Source organism: Primulina tabacum, chromosome 5 (genome assembly GCF_025594145.1).
Source record: "Primulina tabacum isolate GXHZ01 chromosome 5, ASM2559414v2, whole genome shotgun sequence".
Taxonomy (NCBI): domain Eukaryota; kingdom Viridiplantae; phylum Streptophyta; class Magnoliopsida; order Lamiales; family Gesneriaceae; genus Primulina; species Primulina tabacum.
Window position 1 is genome coordinate 7,484,351 of NC_134554.1, and position 23,819 is coordinate 7,508,169.

At 31.3% G+C, this 23,819-nt stretch overlaps 2 protein-coding genes across 4 annotated transcripts; both read right to left on the reverse strand.

The window, feature by feature from the left end:
- Positions 1 to 201: 201 nt before the first annotated feature.
- On the reverse strand, positions 202 to 5,640 carry LOC142546077 (beta-galactosidase-like). Of its 3 annotated transcripts, none has more exons than XM_075653581.1 (18): positions 5,184 to 5,640; positions 4,895 to 4,990; positions 4,673 to 4,785; positions 4,005 to 4,071; positions 3,827 to 3,919; positions 3,574 to 3,717; positions 3,186 to 3,274; positions 2,996 to 3,101; positions 2,808 to 2,895; positions 2,581 to 2,699; positions 2,303 to 2,467; positions 1,858 to 2,033; positions 1,452 to 1,737; positions 1,250 to 1,360; positions 1,018 to 1,128; positions 729 to 934; positions 512 to 624; positions 202 to 423 (listed from the first exon to the last, which is right to left on the reverse strand). In XM_075653581.1, the coding sequence occupies exons 1-17, from the start codon at positions 5,358 to 5,360 to the stop codon at positions 516 to 518; spliced, it is 2,256 nt and encodes a 751-aa protein (XP_075509696.1). In that variant the 5' UTR covers positions 5,361 to 5,640; the 3' UTR covers positions 202 to 423; positions 512 to 515. The 3 variants fall into 3 exon arrangements, with proteins under 3 accessions (XP_075509696.1, XP_075509698.1, XP_075509695.1); XM_075653583.1 differs by having other exon boundaries at positions 202 to 624; positions 1,452 to 1,561; positions 1,628 to 1,737; positions 5,184 to 5,637; XM_075653580.1 differs by having other exon boundaries at positions 202 to 624.
- Positions 5,641 to 18,270: 12,630 nt separating this feature from the next.
- LOC142546080 (cytidine deaminase 1-like) lies at positions 18,271 to 19,542 on the reverse strand. Its single transcript, XM_075653585.1, has one exon. It carries the CDS (start codon positions 19,424 to 19,426, stop codon positions 18,437 to 18,439), a length of 990 nt encoding a protein of 329 aa, XP_075509700.1. The 5' UTR covers positions 19,427 to 19,542; the 3' UTR covers positions 18,271 to 18,436.
- Positions 19,543 to 23,819: the final 4,277 nt, after the last annotated feature.

Genomic DNA, 23,819 nt, shown 5'->3' on the forward strand with positions numbered 1-23,819 from the left:
AATGGATATGACATCATTATTTTATATAAGGAGGAACAGAACTTTTCCACCGCATTTCAATCTTTATAAATATTTTTCGTGAAATTGATGTGAATAATAGATGTTTTGTAACACTTTAAAAGTTGGTAAATTCAAAGATGGTGAAAAGAAGAGATATGGAAAGTTAAAAACAATAAAGAAAGAAGAGTTTTGAGATCATACTGGAAATATATATAGTGATAGATATTTTTATTTGGTGTGTTCATTACACCCAAACATAAGTTTCATACAAGTTTCAGATCGGATTCAACAATCCACAATCCTCATGTACAAATACATTTTCTTGAAATTGCATTATCTATATTTATCTCCGGAGAATGGTACCTTAACTGCACAATTTTTCATCCTCCAGATCCATCAAACGGCTCGTAATACTTGATCGAGCTAGAAGTAAAAAAAATTGTGTATTCAACCATTTATCCTTTATCCAGTAGGTATTGAGAAAATACACTAACTGATGTTTTCTGCATATTTTTTTACACGGTTCTTCTAACCAGAGAAATTTTACTCGCATCGCCTCCCCATTCTTCGAAAACTACCAACAGATTCCCACTTGGCTTCAGCCAAGAACGTGGTATATGATACCTGTTATTTAAATTTAATCAGAGGCAATACAGTATGTTGATCTCATTGTACTGTGAATAGATGTTATATAATGTTTTTGGATCAAAATCAGTATAATGTCTCACCATCTTTGAGACGGCTGTCCACAACCGCTTTGGCATTTCTTCTCTGTGAATGTGCCTGCATAATTACAGCCACCGCAGTTGCCGTTTGCTATGTATCCAGGCCAGTGCCTTCCTACGCTTACACCGTTTACCCATATCTCGCCTTTTCCCATTCCTAACATGTCTAAAGCCACAGGATCGTTCCCTTCTGGTGCGTTAAACGTGGTCTAGAAAGAACAAACCAAAAACATCAATATATGTAAGGAAATTACATGTTATCTCTTCTTGGAATGATGAAATGTTTGTTTACCTTGTACCATGTCAGAGGTTGTTTTTGAACCAAGAGGGATCCATCGTTCCATTCAACAGAAGAACTTCCAGTAATAGTATCGAGGCTGAGTGACTCGCCTTTTAGACCAACCTATTTAAGTAGAATCAACGAAACATTACTCCAAGAATCATCTCTCTGATGTTTATTACTTAAAGATTTTGTTTTCTATGTTACCAGTGAAGAAAAAATGAGCTTAAAAAATAGAACGAACCTTGTACGACCATCTTTGCTTTGTTAAGTCTCTTGTCCCTTCGTTTAAACCGTTTAGAGTGACGGGACCAAGAACTCCCGTATTCCATGTTTCATAATGAAGGCCACCATTCTGAGTTGATTAAAAGAGAATGGATGAGAAAACTTAATCAAGGGATTCAAGTATTATTTATGAAAAATAAGAGTGGAATAGGAAAACTAACCGGCAGACCAACAGCGACACTAAGTAAAGAGATTTTGTTTATCCCAACTCTTAAATTCACATCCCCGCTGAACGTTAGTTTAGTTCGATCCAGGCTCCCATACACAGTTCCTATCGCGGAACAAGAAATTTTATGCAAATTTGTTCGATGCACGAGTAAGAAAATGCACATGGTACCTGATAATTGGCCGTTGATAAAAACATGCAAGGCGTGGCCTGCTGACATGACTGTGAGAAGAGGTAACTGTCCATTCTTTAAGAAGGCTTCATTAGAAGCTATGTTAACTCTGTATTTATCAACAAGTGTTGCACAAAAACATAGGAAAAGGATAAAAACATAGTTATAAATGGCACTATCTCCATAAAAACGTCTAGATGCTAGTTATTTATATCGTGAATATACTCACTGAGTCAGGTACCACAGATAATCAGATGAGTCTCGAGTGATGTTTACTTGCTCCCATAAACCATCCATAGCGAGAGGGTCACTGTCATCAGCAGAAGGCGTCTCTTCGTTGTAAGACTGCCAAGAGAGTCCACCATTCACAGGTATCATCTTTGCATCTGAAACTTTGGAGCTTATCTGCAACCACACCGTACAATCATTTTCTTTAAAAGAAATGACTAAGTTCTGGAACTATAAAAGCAATCATTCGTTGTTGCACAAGAAAGTATAGCTAATGATAATCATGTTAGTTGTTATTAAATCTTTAAAACATACAGTTGTTTAAATATTACGTTTCATTCATTGTGCAACACTTTCTAAGAGAAATAATATCGATTGCTAAACGATTGAATTAGAAATGAGGCACATGTATAACGAAAACCAAGAATGAAGGAAATTCTCATTACTCTTGCTGTGTTGTAAACAGCGGTTTTGCAGTCGGGAAGAATGCTGATAGACCAAGGTGGCAAATCATATTGCGTATTTCCAAAGGTTAGTTTTGTAGAATATGTAGTGTCGTAGTTGGAAAGAAACGCAGAACAAGCTCCCGATTTTGGTCTAAAGACGTGAACCTAAAAATGTATCAAGGAGTAACATTAGTATACGACTACAATTTGAAGAATATAGTTTAGTTTCAGCCTCCACTATATATGTGCAGCTGAATCCAAAATAGTATTCAATTTACCTCTTGATTTTTACCAGGCCATGACACAGTTGGATATGATGAAACTAAAGCCGGCTCACATTGCTTGACTGCTTTATGTAAATCCCTCAAGTGCCCATATTTTGGCTCGTTGACAAGTCCTAATTCATATGGGATCGTTTCAAATTATAAAGCGTCTGTAACACACTATATTTATGAGTAATAAAATGTAATAAATTAGCATGAGATAAGCCATTTTTTAGGTTTACCGTATTCATCTATTGGAGCATCATAATCGTAGCTGGTGGTAATGAAAAGGCCAGCCGCAGTTCGACCAAAGTTCGTCCCTCCATGGTACTAAAGCATACAGATAAGAGACAATATGTAAAGGGCATTATTCTTACACATTTAAGACTTGAAAAGCATGTTCTTCCCAAGGACTGGAGGATAAACTCACCATGTAATAATTGAAGAATGAACCGTTGTTTTGGACGAACCTGGCTATCGAAAAAGCCAAGTCCTCAACTGGTCTGTGAGGAACCGTGCCACCATATTGCGTAAACCTACAGAGGAACACATTAAAAAATATATGATTTCATCCAAATAAGAAAATTTAGGATCAGCTCTGATGTTTTGGCGTTTCTTACCAGCCTGTCCAGACTTCAGTCCACATTTTTGGCTTGTAAGGCCTGTTAGGACGGAAGCCTTCGCAGTAGAAACCATTGCACGTATCTATCTGTAATACGACGAATTACCATTTTGGGTTCACAAAACATTTAACAGCCCAACTATCTGTTTCTATCAGGCTTCATTGACTGATGCTTTAAGGTTTGTCCTAAGCATAGGAAAGGTTCAAAAAACAAAAAAAGAAAAGAAAAAGAAACGAGCATAACGACTTGTGGGTCCCACATAAAACCGAATCGTGTCATAATCATGGATATTATTATCAAGAACCAACTTCAACTCTACCGTGAATGTCCATCCGAAAAAGGAAAAAAGATAAGAAAAACTTGGTAATTTTGCGATCTCTCTTACAATGGGATCGGGGGCGGTGTCTTGTTTGCACATGATCCATGGCACACCAGTATTGAGTCCCACAGCCATTTTTGCAGCCCATGATGTATAAGCTTTACCAGGAGCACCAATCTCCCACTCCACTGGTCCATACTCATTTTCTATCTATAACATTTCATTATTAAAAAAAATTAAAGAAAAGAAATTCAAATACTACAAAAAAAAACAAAAACAAAAACAAAAGCATCGGCAAGCTAAGCATGATTGTTTCGACCTGCGACATAATTATCGGTCCTCCCTGGGGCTCAAACAAACTTTCTGACTTCATTAAGCTGACAATTTTTGTAACAAATCCTTGCATAGCCACCTTGATCATACTCAACCAATTAATAAAAAAAACTACTGATTATTTAAACAAATGGTAAAAATTATATTCATTCAAATCATTAAACCTTGAAAGGCTGATTATCTGTTCTGAAATGGATTCCTGGTACATATTTTAGCCAAAGAGGAAATCCCCTGCATCAAAACAGGGGATGTAAAAAGAGCATATAAAAAAATGACTCCCGATCTTCTACGAGTCCAATAAATTCAATATTCATTTGCATTGTAACATCCTATATGGCTTTAGAACCATGTTCAGTTCGAACCGTGAATAGAAACCAGAACCATCTCCTGAAAATCGAGACCAAGCATCGTGCATTCATATATAAGGCTTAAGCTCCATCCCCAACTTCACTCGTATAACAAAAAGCTCGAACATTCATCGATAAAGCTTAGTTGGAATATTTTGTAATGTGTATATTTTAAAATATTTTAACTTAATTAGTTTACAAGTATGATGATCTCGTTAACATACTTTTATCTATTTATAGTTAAAAAACTTAACAAGATACACTTCAATTAAAATTATAGTTTAATCAAAATCGAAACGCAACCGTCTGTCTTTATTATTTTCGCGAAAAGACATAAAAACTCATGAGCGGGCCCGGTTTATGAGGCAAATCCTTTACTAGGAAGTGATTGAGAATCATATTTTTTTCAAAACAATCCAAACATGAAATATTTTTTTTAAAAAAAAAAATCCAAACGTAATTCAATATTAAAATTCTCCTGATACCCAAAATTCCATTCTGCACAAACATAAGGTCCAATGCGAAGGTGGACGTATAGGCCGGCCTGCTGCGCCAGTTTGATGAACTTGACAAGATCAAACCTCCCCTCGAAATTGTACTGGACGAACCACAAAACAACAGATTGATTTATTCATATGGAAACACTCGTTTCTTCATGTAAATATGCTCAAAAATAGAAGAAATACATAAATCATTTTTTGCCTTACTTTTCCTGGAGATGGTTCATGCCCATTCCAGAACACATAAGTCTGTATTACATCTAAGCCTCCATCTTTAGCCTTCTGTATAAGATCTGGCCACATCTGTACATAACAAACCAGCTCAAAATCTACGGCTAAAGAGAGAAAATTTGCAATTTTTATATGTTATTCAAATAAGTTTTGCAATTTCTTTCAAAATTTTCAGTTGAGTTGGGCAATGCGGGTCACTAGGAATCCACCCAAATCAAGAAACTGTAAACAAAAAAAATTATTATTATTATATTACAAATGATACCTCCGGAGTGCTTCTTGGGTAATGAATAGAACCAGAAATGAGAATTCTTCTCTTCCCATTAATAATAAAGGCTTTATCATCGTAAGAAACAGTGGCTATTACTGAAGAACAAGCCAGCAAACTCAAGAAAACATACACATAAATCTTGATTCTTAACATTATCGAAATAGAACCCATTTCTCTTGTTCAATCAAATAACTAAATAAAACAACCGGCCCCTCTGTTTTCGTGTTCTTGAAATCACTTTTTTGTTCAAAACATTTCCCTCTTCCAACGGAAGAAATGAAGGAAAAGATAAAAATGAAAACTTGTGTATTGTCTCTCTCTCCTTTTTGTGCTTCTTTGAGAATAATGATGCAGTTGTCACAATAATAATTTTAAAGAAGAGAGTTATTTGCATGAGAAAATGGGGGAAGCTCTAACTGCTTTTATAATTATGTACTCTTTGTGGGATGGAGGGAGGAGCCAGCGTTTCTGACAAGGAATTTGGTCTCATCCAAATAATAAAGTGAGTATATGTTACATCACATTATATTTTTTGATTTTTGTGTCGGAGTTCATAAATATTTTTTTTAATGAGATAATCAGTCAATTATCTTATATAAACACATCGATAATAAAATTCTTACTGTAACATAAACTCACATTAACAAAAAAGTAGTAGGTATATTTTTCGCTTTCTTAGTCGTGTCATAAAAGTTTTTCTAACTCTATATAATTTCATATGCCATGAAAAAGTAATTAAGCAGACTAAAGACTTGATAGTTAAGTGATTTTACCAATGTTTTATTCTGTATATGGGTACAATAATTTTTCCCGTAGACGATTGACACGTGGTGTTAACTGTTGTATGATTTAAATATTTTTGTTGTATCATTATCATCAGCTAGAGATACACATGAGTTAAGTTGAGTACATACTACTCGAGCTTGATTCGAATTAAATTATGCATGTTCTAGCTCAAACTCGATCGAGTAACTAATTTCAAGCTCGACTCATGTACGTGTCGAGATACTTGAGCTCATACTCAAAAAAATCAAAACTCCACCTACTATATTGAAAAAAACAATTGGATTTAAATTTTTGGTATATATCAACAAAAATATCTTTAAATTTTATATTCTACAAAAAAAATGTAATTATTTGAGTAGAATGTGACCTACAATTTTTAAATGAAACATATTTTTAATATTTGGATGATTTTATTATCGGATTTAACTATATACTTTTTCTTCTTTTTTTATGTAAAATGTGTTAATATGAAATTTATAATTTTATTTATCAACTTTTTCATTGTTAATTTTATTTTGATATTAAAAATAAAATACCGCCTTGGATCATTATTTTCATTATTTCTTTTAGCAAACACATATATATATCTATAATTAAATATATTTTTAGCTCCCTATTTAATATAAAAAAATACTTCTATAATAAGTAGATACAAAAAATGAAAAATAAAGTTGTGTGTATAACTAAAAAGAAAAGTATTTAATGTGTTATATTTATGTTTTCATTACAAATTTACGTTAATTTTGTGTATTTTTATGGAGAATTTCGTATATTTCTTGCCATCTTTTTTAATACAAGAATCTTTGGATTATAACAAACGTATGCCTAACAATATTCGGTTTTATACTTTTTGTTGTTTGGATTTTCTAAATTAAAAATTATTATATTATGATCCACGTTGAAGTACAAACTTGGAAATTTAGACAAAAGACAAAAGTCCCGCAATTTCTAATTATAATTTACTGAACAAATGGTCAACCGATTGCAATGGCTTGAATCGTAGTTCTTAGGGCATCCGCATCCGTCCACATTAATCTATGTTATTAACTTTCCATCTCCTCAAAAATTATGGGGTCCACGAGCCACATATTTATTACATTAACACTAAACACACTCACATTCATTTAATATCAACTTACATTATTTATGGATCTCATTGTCCACTTACTCATTTTTTTTTAATTTTAATTAATTCAATATCTTTATAATTTTGTTAAAATTTTATAACAAATATTATTAAAAATAAATAGTATTATTATTTTAAAAATAACTTAATTTCAATATTCATTAAAATATTATTAAAAAATGAAAAAAATGTTGGACTCTTTTATTTAAACGGTTAGTTTGACATTATATTCTACATATAGCCGTTTGAAAAGAGCCGTTGGGGAGAATTTCTTCAGAACATGCCTTAATTAGCAACGGTTTGTGAGAAAGCGTCGCACATAGCGACGGGTTTTGAGAAACCGTCGCAAGTAGCGACGTTTTTCAATTTGCGACGGTTCACGAAAAACCGTCGCTATTTGCGAAATAATGCCGTTCATTCTGATGAATTTCTTGGCTGACATGAAAGTCAAGATTAATAATTCATGCACCCACATTGGTGCATGAATATTAATGGGTGTTTATATTCATGCACCAATGTGGGTGCTGGGTGCACTTATTCGTGTTTTTGTTTCATAAATACAAAAAACATTACAGTATTATATATAATAGGATGTAGATTCAAAGTTGTAATTTTATGGAAGAGAATCGGAAATAAAGAATGAGTAAATTAGTGGACTACGATACTAAATTATCATATAATAAAATTACGAATGAAAAACGTACAAGTTATATGACAAAAAAATGTAGTTTCCCCTCAAAGTAAGTAATATATTGATTGAAATATATATACTATATTATATTTTACAGCAGGTAAAAGTTGTGAAAATAATCAATCTTGATATCAGTTATATTCATAAAATGATCATCTCGCATTTAATATAAAATATATGAAAAAATATTTTAAAAAAAACCCAAATTTGTTAAAAAACAAAAACAAAAACTTATAAAATATTTACAAAAATCAACGTATTCTCTAATTTTTTTAAAAAAAATTACTCAAAATACTAAAAAATATTATACATAAAAATCTAAATTATTCGGGCAAAATGTCTGCATATAATTACTATAATATGTATTAAGACAAATTATATAATAAGTTTACGAAGAAATGAGACACAGATCCAGGAATTGTGTTAAAAGATTAGAATATCAAAATAAAATAAAAATCGAACATTTTTTTTTCGACAAATACATCGAACAATATGAACTCAAGAAATAAAGACTAAAGAGCAAAAAAATGGTGCCCTCTATTAAACACAATCCAGTTGGGATAATTTAATGTGAAGTCGACTTTTTGTGGCAAGTTGTATGCCCTCTCATCAATTTTCATTTATATCAAAGAAAGCTTTTGAATTTGCTGAATGTTAAGTTGATAAAGTAAGTGTACTTAATACTAATTGGTCATACATTATACTCTCTACTACACCTTCTTGTAATATAATTTTCTCGATGATGAATCAAACTCGATTCAATTTTGAATCAACTTAAGCCTAACATGACTACAAAAATCGCAGAAAAAAAAAATACAATTTTGGTTTTATATATTTGTGTTTTTGCGATTTTTATCATATGCATTGTCAAATTTTAGTGTTGGTCGTTGGGTATCTTTCAATTTTTTTATAACAGTTTTAGTCTCTTTTTCGTGGGAATATCAATGTTGCACTTCATGTGTCGGTGTTTTGTTGTCGTACATCGGAAAATATATGTGCAAATATAACGTCGATGTAGCACCTATGTCTCGTTGACATATATAGCATCTCATCAGTACTTTCATAAAAAAAACATTAAAATTATAAAAAAATTAAAAGATACATAACTAAAGATTTAACATGCGGACGATATTTTTACCGTATAACCCAATTCGAAGTCCACGAGTCGAACCAAAAAATAATAATAATAATAATTGGAGTTAGTAAAATATTTATATCGTGGATTTCATTTTCCGCCACAAAATAATCAACATTGGTCCCATTTTGGTTGCATGCTAACTCGGTTAACGATCTCCTACCAAACCCTGAGTGCACCCTAATACGTACTTAGCTAAGTCTTCGGGTCACCAAATCTGTTGAAAATTTGGTAAAATCTGATCCAAGTCAGAATTATTAATTCTAATTATCATAGAGTGGGGATGGTGTAATTGCTGAAAATTGACGGACTAACTAATAATAAATATTATACTTTGGAAAAAAGTTATCATAATTATGCTTTAGCTGTGAATAATATAAATTTAATTGCTGATATTATGGTTTACCTAATTCTTTCTAATTATTTGTTCTGTATTTTGTGTTTAGACTCAGAAGAATAAAAGGAATATTTAAAAATATAATATAGATACTTATTTTTAATTTATAAATGTACACATTTATCGTTCCAATTTATCAAATTTAAATATTTTTAGTCCGCTATCTTTGTATTTTTTTCATTTTTTGACGTGGTGTTAATGTGATGTTGATATGTCACTGATTTGACGAAACTTGATGTTCATGTGTGCAGTGGCACATTAACACTTTTAATAAAATTTTATTAAAATTGATAAAATCGAAAGATACAAAACTATGACCTAGTTTTATTTAGCATATGTATGATCCAATTACAAAGAAAGAAATATGAATGGCAAAATATATATCTTTTCCTATTTTAAAGTATGCACGAGGACAAATTGATTGGCCAATGTGAAAACGAAATTTCTGGATTTTAGAATTAACAATTTCAAATGTTTTAAATACGAGTTTCTTGAATGTACAATCCAAAAATTCAAGTTCGTTGTTAACCCACATATATTTTGAATACCAATTTCATCGTCGGAGTACCATATTAAAAAAAAAAAAAAAAATTATCCATCAAATTTGATTAATTAGATCATTTTTACATTATTATAAAAGAAAATTACACTCCTAGGGAAATATATTTATAAATGGTTGAATAATTATTTGGCTGAAGAGAGTAAACAAATTAATTAATTGATTGATTATTAATTTGCTATATAAATTGGGTGAATTGGACTTTTCAAATTGTCATTTTCAGCTATCTGATTCACTCCTTCCTCAAACCATTCTTTCAAACAGATGTTAACATATAATCCAAATTTTGATTTGCTTTAACTGTTTGTGAATAAAAGTCTATTCGTGGCTTCGTGCCATCACTTTTAAACGACAATTTTAAATTCATCACAAATTTAATCTTTAATATTCGTGATTACGACACGTTGGTGGACAATATATATATATATATATATATATATAGATTGAAATGAATAATTTGAGTTCTTTGAAATAAGGTGAGGTTGTAGATCCGACTGATAAAAGAGTGTATATATACCACATGACATATATGGATTAAAAATAAGCAAGTTGCGTGTGGATTTTTAATTTTCTTCGATTTTTTTTAGTTTTTGTAAAGTGGATGAGAATGCCACATAATTTAAAATGGACCTTTAATCGGTGTATATCCATATTTATTGGATTTGGCCATCTTCTTACTCACACAACACAGTATATGCCATATTTCTAAAACATTTCCCAATAAAATGTTATGTATCCAATTATGAACATAGTTTTGACCATAAACGTGGTTGATATATATCGGGTTGATAGTTGTTCGAATATGGTTTCGTAATAGTAGGTTTTTTGTGAAACGATCGCACGGATTTTTTTCCATAAAACGAGTCAATCTGATTCATATTTAAAATGAAAATTAACATTTTTAGAATAAAAAATAATTTTTTTCATGGATTGACCGAGTATGATATCAGTTAATTAAGAATCAGTGTGGAATTCGAATCGAGATTTATAAACAAATAAGATTAATACTTTTCGATTATTTATTTACATGAATCAAACAATTAAGATGCGTGAACCTGATTACGATCTAGTTAGGATAAAACTTACAAGTCACTTGATATATTTGAGATTTAGGTTGGTTCAATAATTTTAAAATTATATATTGAATAGAGTAAGAGTAGAATATCATGCTGATAATGCTGCCCCTTTTGATTATTATTTTTATATATAAAAAAAAAAGAATTATAAACGTTTATAAAATCATCGATAAATTATGTATTTTTATATGTTTTGGACCACTCGTGACATCGATTTCAATTATTTTTGACCCATCAATCCAAATTGTCCACACATCATCCATTTGAAAAGAAGTGAAAACTTGTACGAGTTTTCAAACTTTTGAAGTTTACTATTGATTAGACAATTGAAAATTTATAGAAATAAATGACAAATAAATTATTTGTATATTTTATGGTGGCTTTGCCATTATTATTTAATAAAATTTGCTGTTATTTAATATGATTTTTTCTTTCAATTATGTAAAGGGTAAAACATATTAATTGGGAAGTACCCTATATTTTCAACTAATTTGGGTTGTAGTTGGCCACCACTTCACCTCTCTTTATTGTCAAGAATAATAAATACGTATACACCTAAGAAGGATATTTGGTATATATTTTAGTATAAATTTACATTTCAAAATTTGGTTTCCGTTAACATCGATAACCGAACTCAATTCAATCCCACAAACTAGTTTGTAGGACATCTAACATATCTCTCTCTCGCCCAATAATAAACAACTAGATCATGAAGTTTACAAGATACTAACGCGTGTTTCATAAGACTGGCCAACACATAACGGTGAGTTTGAGCTCTGATATCATGTTAAGATTGAGACTTGAACCTAACTCAGTTGCAAAATTTATCTCAAGGAGGAGGATTGTCCAAGTCATATATACAACTCTCAAGAACTTAATGCAACCGAATGTAAGACATATAACAATTTCTGTTAAGATCAAATACTTTAACACTAAATCAAAAACTAAAGTTTTCGGAGCAACGGAATTTTTTTGCTTATAACTTTTCTGGTACTGCAATTTTATTTCCTCAACACTGATGGGAAAAAAAAAAAGATAATGCTTACTGTAAAAAAATGATAAATTAAAGCTTGATTAGAATGAAATTAAAAAACCACATCGAAGATATAAACCTTTCATTCCGACCTTTAAAAGTGATAACTATTTTAGCCTCAAATTTCAACGATAGCTGCTATATAAGATTAAGCTGTCCATCGTCCCCCAGTAGTAAAAAAATAACAACCCAAGGTTGATCATATTCGTCATAATATATTTTAATTGAAAATTTAAGATTTTATGTCGATAATTACATTATTTTTACTGTCCATACCGTATTTGAAATCGGCGATCTCCCACGGAATTGGTCAGTTATCTTATATTTATGTTAATTTGAGGATTAATTTTTGAAAAGAAATCGAACAATTTGATGTAATTACGTATTTCTCAAAATGTGTGTGTGATCTGTTATCCTAAGTCTGCAAACCGACCCGGATTCAAATGTACCACTTTGTGATATTCGGTCCGACTAATTTTTAATTTGTTAGACCCATTAATGAAACTTGCAAAGTCCATTGGGCTCTTTTCTCCATTAATTGGAAAGATAACATCGACATTTGACTAAGGGCGTCCAGAAGTTAATAAAATATTCAAGGCACTAAGCCTTTCACCTAACTTATGTCTTCTTAGCTTACATATTTCCGTTAATAATCTTGAGCGTCCAAAGGGTTTTCATGGGCAAAATTATTGAAGCCTCTTGACTTATTATTCGTACTTTCAAGTCGATCTCTAGCCGAAAATCAGAAGATCGAAGAACATTCCTCGGAAAAAGCTACATCACCATCTGATATTCTAAACATCAGCGTCAAAAATCCTACCAATATCACTTACTAACGATTTGGCAGATTAATATGCCATTCTTGGCGCTCTCTTTTTTTTTTTTAGTAAAAGCTATACATGTTCGTAACGGTACACGTCAATTTTTTCATGCGTACAACAGTTGATTGAAAAGTAACATTTTAATCAATCTTTGAGATGAGACAATTATTTCTTCCCCGAATAATTACACGATTTGTATGTTAAGATTGAAATTTGGACCTAACTCAACCCCAAAAGCTTGCTCAAGGGGGGAGGATTGTCCAAGCCCATATATACAACTCCCAGGTTATTTATTCAACCGATGTGGGACAATTAACACACCCCTCTCACGCCCAGGAATGAACATCTGGAGCGTAGAGTTTACAAATGACCCAATTATGGGCAGAACTGGTGGCCTAATTATAGGCAGTCCAACACATAACGGTGGAATGCGGGCTCTGATACCATGTTAAGATTGACACTTGGATCTAACTCAACCCCAAAAGCTAGCTCAAGGGAGGAGGATTGTCCAAGCCCATATATACAACTCTCATGTTATTTATCCAACCGACGTGGGACAATTAACATTGTATATAAATCAAACATTCAAAAAATTATTGTTGGTAAAAATGAGCGACTCAATTTTTTGAACCGTATAACAGTCCAAATATATCTACGTCTCAATCTCTCTCAATATAAAATATTATGTTGGAGGTCTTGAGGTGATTTGCCTGTCATTGGCAATCAATGCGTTTTGGCAATACTAAGGTAATCTGAATACAACGCAGTACACATGCAGCATTCAGAAATCAGCGTGTCATTTTTTTGCTCATGAAGTTTAATAACATTTAGACCTCAATTTAGACGAACACTGTTTTTTAAATCGGATATGACCGATTGGTTCGACCGATTTGCTCGAGAACCGGTCATGGATCTAATCCCAATCTAGTCTAAAAACTGTAATTATGGTCACACCAGCCAGAATCCGTTGAACCAGTCAAGAACTCTCCAATGAACAAATTAAAAACCAGTACCACCGGTTCACTACTTTTTAAATTTTTTAAAATTTATTTATTTTCTTATATTTATTTTAATAAAAACTATTTCTTATATTTTAATTTTTATTTTTAGTTTTCTATATATATAAGTACCATATTAGCATTTTGGAAAATTCAGATTAAATGTGCAAAATAAAACCAATATAAGTACCAAAATTATATCTAAACCAACTAACACGTTTTATTTTCCAGTTTGAATACCATCTTGCCATTGTTGCATCAGATAAGAATTTTACACCTCTTTTTTTTTCCCCGAATATAGCATGAGGCAAACAAAATGTTTTTTCACGAAACAAATTGGATAATTTCAAATCAAACAAAGTAGATTCAATTTGTAATGAAAGATCGTTTCACTTAAGTTTTTATATTAAGATATATAGTGCGGTGAGAACCATCGTTGATTGACCAATCATACAAGTGTGCCAAGAATGAAATTAGAGATAGGGTTGTGTCCTTTGGTGGTTTGATAGCCATTCATTCCATTCCTTAAATTCGTTCCTCTTTTTTAAAGTGATACCTGGTTGGTTGTATTGAAGTCACGTGAATGTCGTTCCCCCCCCCCCCCCCCCCCCCCCCCAAAAATGGTAGTTTTATCAATGAGAATACATATGATAATTGGTTCCCAACTGTTTGGTAAATACGACAAAATTGTATATCACAAACCTTATTATCAATAAGAAATACATTATTATCCGCGGGGAAGACTACTCGGACATATCTGACAAAACCATCATTGGATCTGTAGTTGATTTATCTTTTGCAAATTTATGAATCGCGTTATGAATCGCGTTATTCGACAGTGTCAATCGAATAACTTTCGATACTTGTTTATCATGGAGATTCCAATCATCGTCTAATTTCTTTCTTAATTTCTTCCGTTTAAACGATAAATACATCTTTTTACTATACAGATAGCCCTCAATTTGCATTATCCAGAAAGAAAAATTGTTGGCATCATATTTTTCCAATCTCATGTGTCAAACCTTCTTCACTAGCCATTGCTTTTGAATTCAACATGACGCTCTAATATCAGTTATTAGGAATTAAGTCCCAGGTTTATTACCGAAAGCGATAAAAGTTGGTGAAAAATATACATAAAACACAATAGATTTATAATGGTGCACTCTCGATATCAAAGGTATGTTTAGTTGTCGCCGCTACAAATTTCTACTATATTGAACCGAACACAAAAAGAATATTTCAAAAAAATGTCCCCTTTCAAAAAAAAATTATTAAAGTATTAAATAATTAGGCTGCATACATATTAACAATGACCACGATTAAAAGTAAATCGGGGCAACAAGATAACATATGCTAAATATATAAAATATTCTTAAATAAAATAATTAGGTCGCACATAGATTAACAATGGCCAATAGTGGCAGATAAAGAATGGTTTTTTTTTTTAAAAAAAAAATTGATATGGAGAATGAAATTATGATTGATGAATGTACAAAATTATTAGGTATAAATATATATTTATTTTGGGAAAAAACTTGTGTGAGACGGTCTCACAGGTCGTATTTTGTGATACGGATCTCTTATTTGGGTCATTCATGAAAAAATATTACTTTTTATACTAAGAATATTACTTTTTATTGTGAATATCGGTAGGATTGATTCGTCTCACAGATAAAGATTTGTGAGACCGTCTTACAAGAGACCAACTTTTTATTTTGTTAAAAATTAATAAATAAGTAAAAAATATTTATTTGACATGAGTAAGGGTTGGTGGATGATATACATCAAATAAAATATATATCAAATAGTATGATAAAAAATTATTGGATTTGTCATATATATAATAAGATTATATTTATATCACATTGGCTGAACTATAAATTATATGATTTATAATAAACAGTGATTTTTTACATATTATTTTTTTTTGGGGGTCAAATTTCTTACATCTTCTGATGGGGACTCTTGTGTGTTTATTGATGATGGACCAATTTGGTGACAGCATAATTATTTTAAGAAAATATTTTTCATGATTTTTCAATCGAGTTTTTAAAGAGTATAAATAATTTTACATTTTGATATACCAGTGCAAAAAGAATTTTTTATTTTATTAAAAGTTAAAATCGAAGCTCAAAAGATATACTTACAATTCCTGACTTTTTGATTTTAAAAACTGGTTTCGTGTTAAAAAGTTCTTAATCCAAACGTATTTATCTCATCTCCCGTTTCATTACAATCATTGATAGAATGTCACTGCGTAATAAGCAATAATGTTCACGAATTATTATACAAGATAATTTATAAGATCGAACATTTGTCGCTTTACCAAAAATCATAGTTAGCGGTAACGATGCAACTTTAATTTTTACATCATATAACATCTCAATCACCACGTTTCAATTGATCTACCAAGCAACCCAACAATCAATATCCCAATAATTGCATTACTAGCAATAAATGAGAATTGAACCCGTTACATTGACTCTGATATCGATTTTAGGATCGAACGTTTGTCATTTTATAAAACTTATAGCTAGTGGTAAATGTGTAACTCTAATATATTAAATCATACAACAGCTCAATCACAATGTTAATTGCTCTATCAAATAGACACAATTATTGCACCGAACATGATTGTTCTAATTTTCTTTTTTAAAAAAAAAAAATCGACTAAACTCGTTTTTGAATTTGATAGTCAAATATAACTCATCCTCACTCTGAAGCTTATGTTACCGGGGTTGAAAAATTATCAGTAAAATCTGATAATTGTTTGATGAATTCTAAGTGGTTAGATTGTGTTTTGTAAAAGTAAATATTCTACATACTGAGGTGTAAATAGAGAACCTATTAAAAAATATCTTACTTTGTTCATTTGTTTTCGGTTTTAAAAAAAGTTGTTAATATTCTTTAAAAATAACACTAAAAAATTTATGGAAGTTTTTCTACATAAATATATATCTAATTAATGTTTTTTTTTTGAGTTTAAGGAAGGGTTTGCTGCTATTATGTCTCAAATATGAGTAAAGTTTATATGTGTGATCTGATGCAATTGTACAAATTCAAACAGAATCAAACCATAACTTCCACGAAACTCTAATAATAACAATCATATATTAGAAAACACGTGACGTTTCTCGCTTCAATAAATCCAGCCACGGTGATCTTAATCGATCTGTGAAAAAAAAAAAGAAGCCCACGCAGCTTCAAAGGCCAAACCCAACAATTAGCAGCACAAAGAAGTCAATTTAAGTCTTACCATCTTATGGTGGCTTTGACAATTTGATTTGCACCATCAAAAGATGTAACAATAAAGGATTCATTCCACTTGGTTTGGCCAATACTGAATCTCGCAATTGCGGAAAAGAAAAGGGCAGGCACTCTCTCAAGCCCATAAATCCACTCGGAATGACGACTAATATATTTTAATAAAATGTAACTTGTGTTTTCTTCATGTTTATACACACATATATATTTATATATTCGTCTTTATGCTGAGTGGTCCGATTGACATTAAACATATAAAGACATTGACTTCAAATAGTGGAATTCCAACTCAGAATGCACCCTTTTCACATGTTTCTCTCCGATAAAAACAGCTGAATCGTGCAAGAGAAAGCGTGATCAAACATCAATCAACATCCATTGGATGGAAAGCAGGTTTAAAATATTTTTTTGGAAAATGTAATTTTTTTTTCCCTATAAAAATAACTCAGCTTCAACGGGATCATGAGTCTGTTGTTCTATTTTTAACTTATTCTAATGTATCATAGAGTGAAAGAACTTTCACATTAAACATAAAACTCAGCCCTGCAGCTGTAATGCAAATTGCCGAGGACGATCTGCAGTCCGCACTTCCTTTTGTAAGTGAGAGTTTTATATTGAAAAGGAAAGGTTCAAATAAAACGAGAACAAGTAAAATTTGATCTATCCATGCCAATTCAACGAGGTTGCTGTATCCGGCCAACCCGGGTGCCACATACTTTCCTTACTCCAATTTCTAATCCCTTGCGTTTTTGGCTATTTAATTGTATCATCACTGCCAACAAGGGTACATGGGGCAAACCGGCACCCTTCAAACCAAAGTAAAAGATTGAAACTTAAAATGTAATGTTTTCAAGACAGTTTTGTTTCTTTAAATGTATTCAGTCGCCCCACTCAATGTAATTTTTGGGTGCACCCCTGACGGCTGATCGATCGCCTTTGTGGCCGCTCCACCAAGAATTCATATCGATAACCACTGGCCACTACAACTTGTATCCCGAAGCTTCCCGGGATAGCCCATTATCCCCAGAACAAACTATCATTTTCAGTATCGCTAGAAAAGCTCTCGTGCACCAGAACTTGTGCAACAAAAGAGTAGCAGATAGGTAAATTCTCAACTAAGAACAGTGAAATGAATGATCAGTTACCGATACCACGGATAAATACAAAGTGCAAAAGAAAAGGTAATAAACATGGATTCAAAAAGAAGTATGATTATTCATTTATCGAATCATCGTAGAAAATTATTTGTACATAACTTAGCGTACAGATTAATCATTCTGAAGGATGAAATCCACAGAAGCAAAATTACAATCACAGATCACTAAAGATGAATTTGTGGGACAGCAAGCAATCTTTTTACATTAACTCTTGGCTGAGTGGCAATAGAATACCTTGAGCTCGCACTTAGGCGAAATGGCCTTCAAGATCATTCTCACGGTATCCTCCTGCTTCACTTTAGCCACTTCTTTCTCCACCAAAACCGCCGCCACAATCCTCTCATACCCGCCGCCACCTCCCGCCACATATGACACCAATGCCGCCTGCACCGGACCGAGACTCGGATTATACGCTGCAGACTCGATGTAAGAACCCCTGTACACTTTCCCTTCACAATCCATTAGCGCCACACCAGACGGGCAACTGCTGTAGGGAGCATGTGCACTGTTAGCAGCTTCCAACGCCGATTTTCTCAATTGGGCTTCGTCAAGATCGTGTTTTTCGCAATTCCCATTACTCAATTTTCCCACATTCGAATTCCCATTGCAAAGATTCCTCGGATTTGATGCATCATTTAATGGTGACAGATCCAACCGATTGTGATGGGATTCAAGGAGAAGGGGAGTTTCTTGATCCAGCAAATCATGCGGGCCGAACGGATTCGGTAGAATTTCGGATAAGGGCTTAAAGGTGGGATCTTTAAGCCCACCTTTTAATTCAAGATTTTCTGTAAAATTTTCTGAATCGGCGGTAATGTGGATTCTCACGGAGGCGGAGAAGCGGATCTCCTGCAAGAATTGTCTGCAGTGGCCACAGGGTGCCGCAGAGACGGCAAACGAGAGGAGGCGGGGGCAGCGGTGGACCGCTAGATTGGTGAGAAGGAACTGCTCCGCGTGCACGGAGTGATGCAAGGGCACTCCGGGGAATTCAAGATTGACGCCGTAGTACACACAGCCGTCGGAGCCGAGTCCGACGGCGCCGACATGGAAGTTGGAGATGGGTGGGCGAGCTAAGGCCTGGGCAGAGTCGACGAGGTGGGGGAGAAGGTGCTGTACAGATGGAAGGCTCAAGTATTTGGCCATTGATTCTGCTTCAGAAGCATCTGTAACGAATTGGGATACCTTGGAATCCATGGATGATTGCTTGCAATTATTTTTTGAAGAAATTTTTGGGGACAGAGATTGGATTTTGAAGAATGGTGGGAGTGGGGGAGGAACGATGGTGAGAAGGTGGTTGGTATTTATAGGATTTTGAGTTGGTGGTGGTCTTTTTAAATTGGAGTTAGGAGAGGTTTGCATCACATAATTTTTATAATTATTTGTCTTGTTTTTATTATTTTTTTGGAGGAAATATAAAAGTTAACAAATTGAGTGAATTGGATGAATCTCCATTGCAATTTTTAATCTTGTGAAAAATAATAATTATATAAATATGTGAGATAGACCGACTTGGTCCATATATTTAGTGAAAGTTAATATTTTTTCATAAATCAAGTTCTATAAAAGATTTATTTCACAAAATTAAACGAGACGATCTTATAGGATCTTGTTGTGTTATCTTCAATTATCTATCTTAGATTTTATTATTTATCTTACGATAGGTTTGGATACAAAAATATTCCACTTATATATTTTTTTATTAAGATAAGATTGCTTTTATAAATAACTTTTTATTTTAAAAAAAAAACGGATGATGCTTTAATTTGAACAAATCATAACAAAAATATTTTCCTATTTTTTAATACAAAAATCTAAATATCTGTATAAACTATATTTTATTGTTTCTTATCTTGGTTTTTTAAGTTTTTTTCCCTTTCGAAAACCCATTTTTCAGTACAATTTCTTCGTTCAAACATTTTTTAAGTACACGATTGACGCACACACACATTTTCTTTTTTAATACGAAAAAATGTAAAAAAATTCAAAAGAGCTTGTATTAGCAATTAATGAAATCTACATATACAACATGATTCCAACCATAAAACACAAAATTCACAATTTCTCCTGCAACCTTGTTAGCACCACGAGGACGGTATTCGATCACTGGACCAGCATTCTGCATTGAAACGTTCCAAGTAACTTTGACATTGTTACTATTAATTAAAATGAAAATACACAATTTTGATTATTTATATTTGTAATTTTGCGATTTTGATTATCTTTAATAACAACTTTCAGTTTAACCTATCATCTATATTTTTGCAGTTTTGATATTTTTGTTGACATTGTGACATTCATGTGTGTAGTGTCACATCAAAATTCCTGATAAAAATAGACACAAATTGAAATATATATGACAAAAACCCAATTTCGACAACATAGATTACTAAAATCAAATAAAAATAAATATATAGAACAAAAATTGAAAATTTCCCGTTATTTAATATCAATGTAATAGTGTTGGAATCATAATTCAAGTTTTATATAAATATTTTATGTGTGTTTTGATATCAAACGCTTAAAACTATGCCAAAAGTTATAGTTGTAACCCAAGACGTAACTTTAATATTTAGAGACATTTGGACATGAGAGAATGCATCTACTTTGGTGTCAATTAGTCAGGTTGTGAGGCCTATGAATTTTGGGAGTTGTTTGTCGTACGGCTGGTGTTATATCATATCTCTTTAAAAATCAATCTTATCATATTTTAGTCGATGGCTCCCCAACGGAAAGTAGTTTTACTCATTAACATGCAGTATCTCTTTTACAGCTCACTCAACCAATCAAATTATAAAGTATAATGTCAACAGCTTGAAACACAAAAAATTCACAATATGTTACTAATCACTATACTTTTCTTAAGCATGCATATTTAACTCAACATATATCTATATCTATATTGTATGTGAAGTTTGAGCCATAGTGGAGACAAAATAATATATTGTGTGATTTTTAGAATCCCCAAAACACATTTCTTTCTATTTTTTCATGAAAAAAGTATGTACCAAAAAATCTAATAAGCTTATTAAAATTAGAAAATTTAAATTTAATTTTCTATTTTCAGTTTTCAACTTTTGGGGTAACTATTTTGGGGTCATGACAATTTTCAATATACCAAAAATATCACTCTTAAATTAAAAAAATAATACATCTTCATTTAATAATAAAAAAATTACTCAAACTTATTTTTGGTAAATTTGTATCTCATTCATAACTATCATATTTCAATAAAAATAATTTTTTTGTTTATCTATATTTTTTATTTTTAAAATGATCATATCACTCGTAAGATGTTTTAAAAAAACTAACTTTTAAAGTTTTAAATTTTAATATAATCTCTATATTTTCCCCAAAAAATATTTTAGACCAAAAAAAATTCATTATGTATATACCATATATGCATCGCATACTTAGGGGCGCTAGATATCATTAAAGAATTTCAATTCACGGTATCAAAAAATCGATTTTAAATATATTTGATCAAAATCCAGAAGAAATTAAAGCCAAACCAACCGGACTGAAGCAAAATTAATTCCTTGATATTGTGTAATTTCTTATGAAATTTACATTATACTTAATCGTAATAGTAAAATTCGTAACAAATTACACTTAATATATCTTCAACTTTAAATATTTTATGACAGCAACAACATTGATTATCCAATGGATGCTGTCGGGTTACCTCTAGCTAATTTTATTATTTGTTTAGATCAACAAAATATTTATATCTGTTTTTTTTTATTATTATTTTAATAAGTTAGGAAGATTCTTAGTAAAGAAAGCTAGCTATATGTTATACATATATATGTAAATTCTTCTTTCATTGTCCTTTGGTTCTCGCATAAACAATAAAAAAATTAATCAATGTTTGCGATAATTAGTTTACTTGAACTAAAGTCAAACGTGGATTCAACGAAAAAAGAATTATTAACTATGTGTTTGGGGATCCAAATTTGTGGACAACTTTGTGAATGAATCGAACCAAATCATATGTTTTTTTTATATTTGAAATTGAGTTCGAATTTTATTAAATCAATTCGAAAATTTAAAATTTTTTGGATTACATGTCTAGTTTTCTACTATCCGGTAGATTTTTTTATTCTACAATACAACTTGATTTTCGAATTTTTGTCCTATGTATTTTTTAATTTTTTAATCATTCATCATTTAGATAGGACTCTTGATATTCTTGAAAATTATTATTATGTTGCTCGATCTCCCTTACATGTTGATACATATGTATATAAATATTATCTCAATTCTTATACATTTATCTTGTATCCTGACCTATTTATTTAACCCAAAAATCAAAATATAGGTTTATCATCAAATTTCTAATTCCAAATATATTTATAAACAATTATCTCATACAACTTTAGATAATCTGAATAATCTTACATAAAAGATCTTGAATAAATAAAAAAAGATATCTTTAAGTTTTAAAAATTTGCAAATTTTACACATATATTTGAATCACTATAACAACTAGGTGTTGACCGTTTGTGTTTAGGTTTTTAGTCGATCTTGTTTGTTAAATTTTACTATTATTACATTTTAATTCTACCAATGTGTTTCTTTTTTCCCAATTTATTTAATCAAGTACATCATTCACATTTCAAGTAATTAACTATTCGAAAAAGAACAATAACCCAATCACTTTTGTTTTCTCTATTTTCTTACTAATCGTAACACTATTTCTCCTTTTATTTATTTATATGAAAATGTTAATTATGTAACTTTTAAATTTTTGTACCAAAGACGAATCCAAAATTACATTTAAAAACTCTATAAAATTTTTACGACAATTTTTAGCTTTAATCATATCGAGAGTATTTTAAATCCAAGATTTCTCACAATTCAGACAACGCAGAGAATATAGCATTCATAAATTTCGACAGAAGGAACTTTGTCCTAGCTACCAATTCAATGAATCTTGCCAACAAATACAAAAGAAAAACGACAATAATTAAAAATTGTAGTATTACTTACATTACAGTCAAGATAATTACGTATTTACAAAATATATCGTGTTTCGTTCTAATTTTTGTTATTGTAAATGACAGATATTTATAATTTATATATTATTGAACTATAAGGCTGTGTTTGGTAGGGATAATTAGGTGTGTTTATTTTTTTAACCCATCTAATCACATATTTGGTACGTTTTTTTTTATTTAATCAAGTCAATCCCTCATATGAATGATTATGTTATATTAGGTGTGATAAAATAATCACTCTTCACCTCTTAGGATTATTTATCTCAAATCTTATTTTTTCAATTTTACCATTTTCTTAAATCCAAACTCACCGACACCAATTGCGAATTTAATATACGTGGAACAATGATGTAAAAAATGCATTTAATATACGTGGCTCCCAATAATTGATTGATGTTGATGTGCTACGTTGTATTTATTCAAGTTAGGAACTGATTATTTTTAATGGTTGTCAATTTTTCATTAGAGACAAATGTGTTCAAATAAATCTAATTTTTTTATATATTAAAATTTTCTCTTTAAATAAATTTACATAATTTGTTTATGATTAAAAGACGATGATTAATTTGCGTTGTTTATTAGGCTACCTC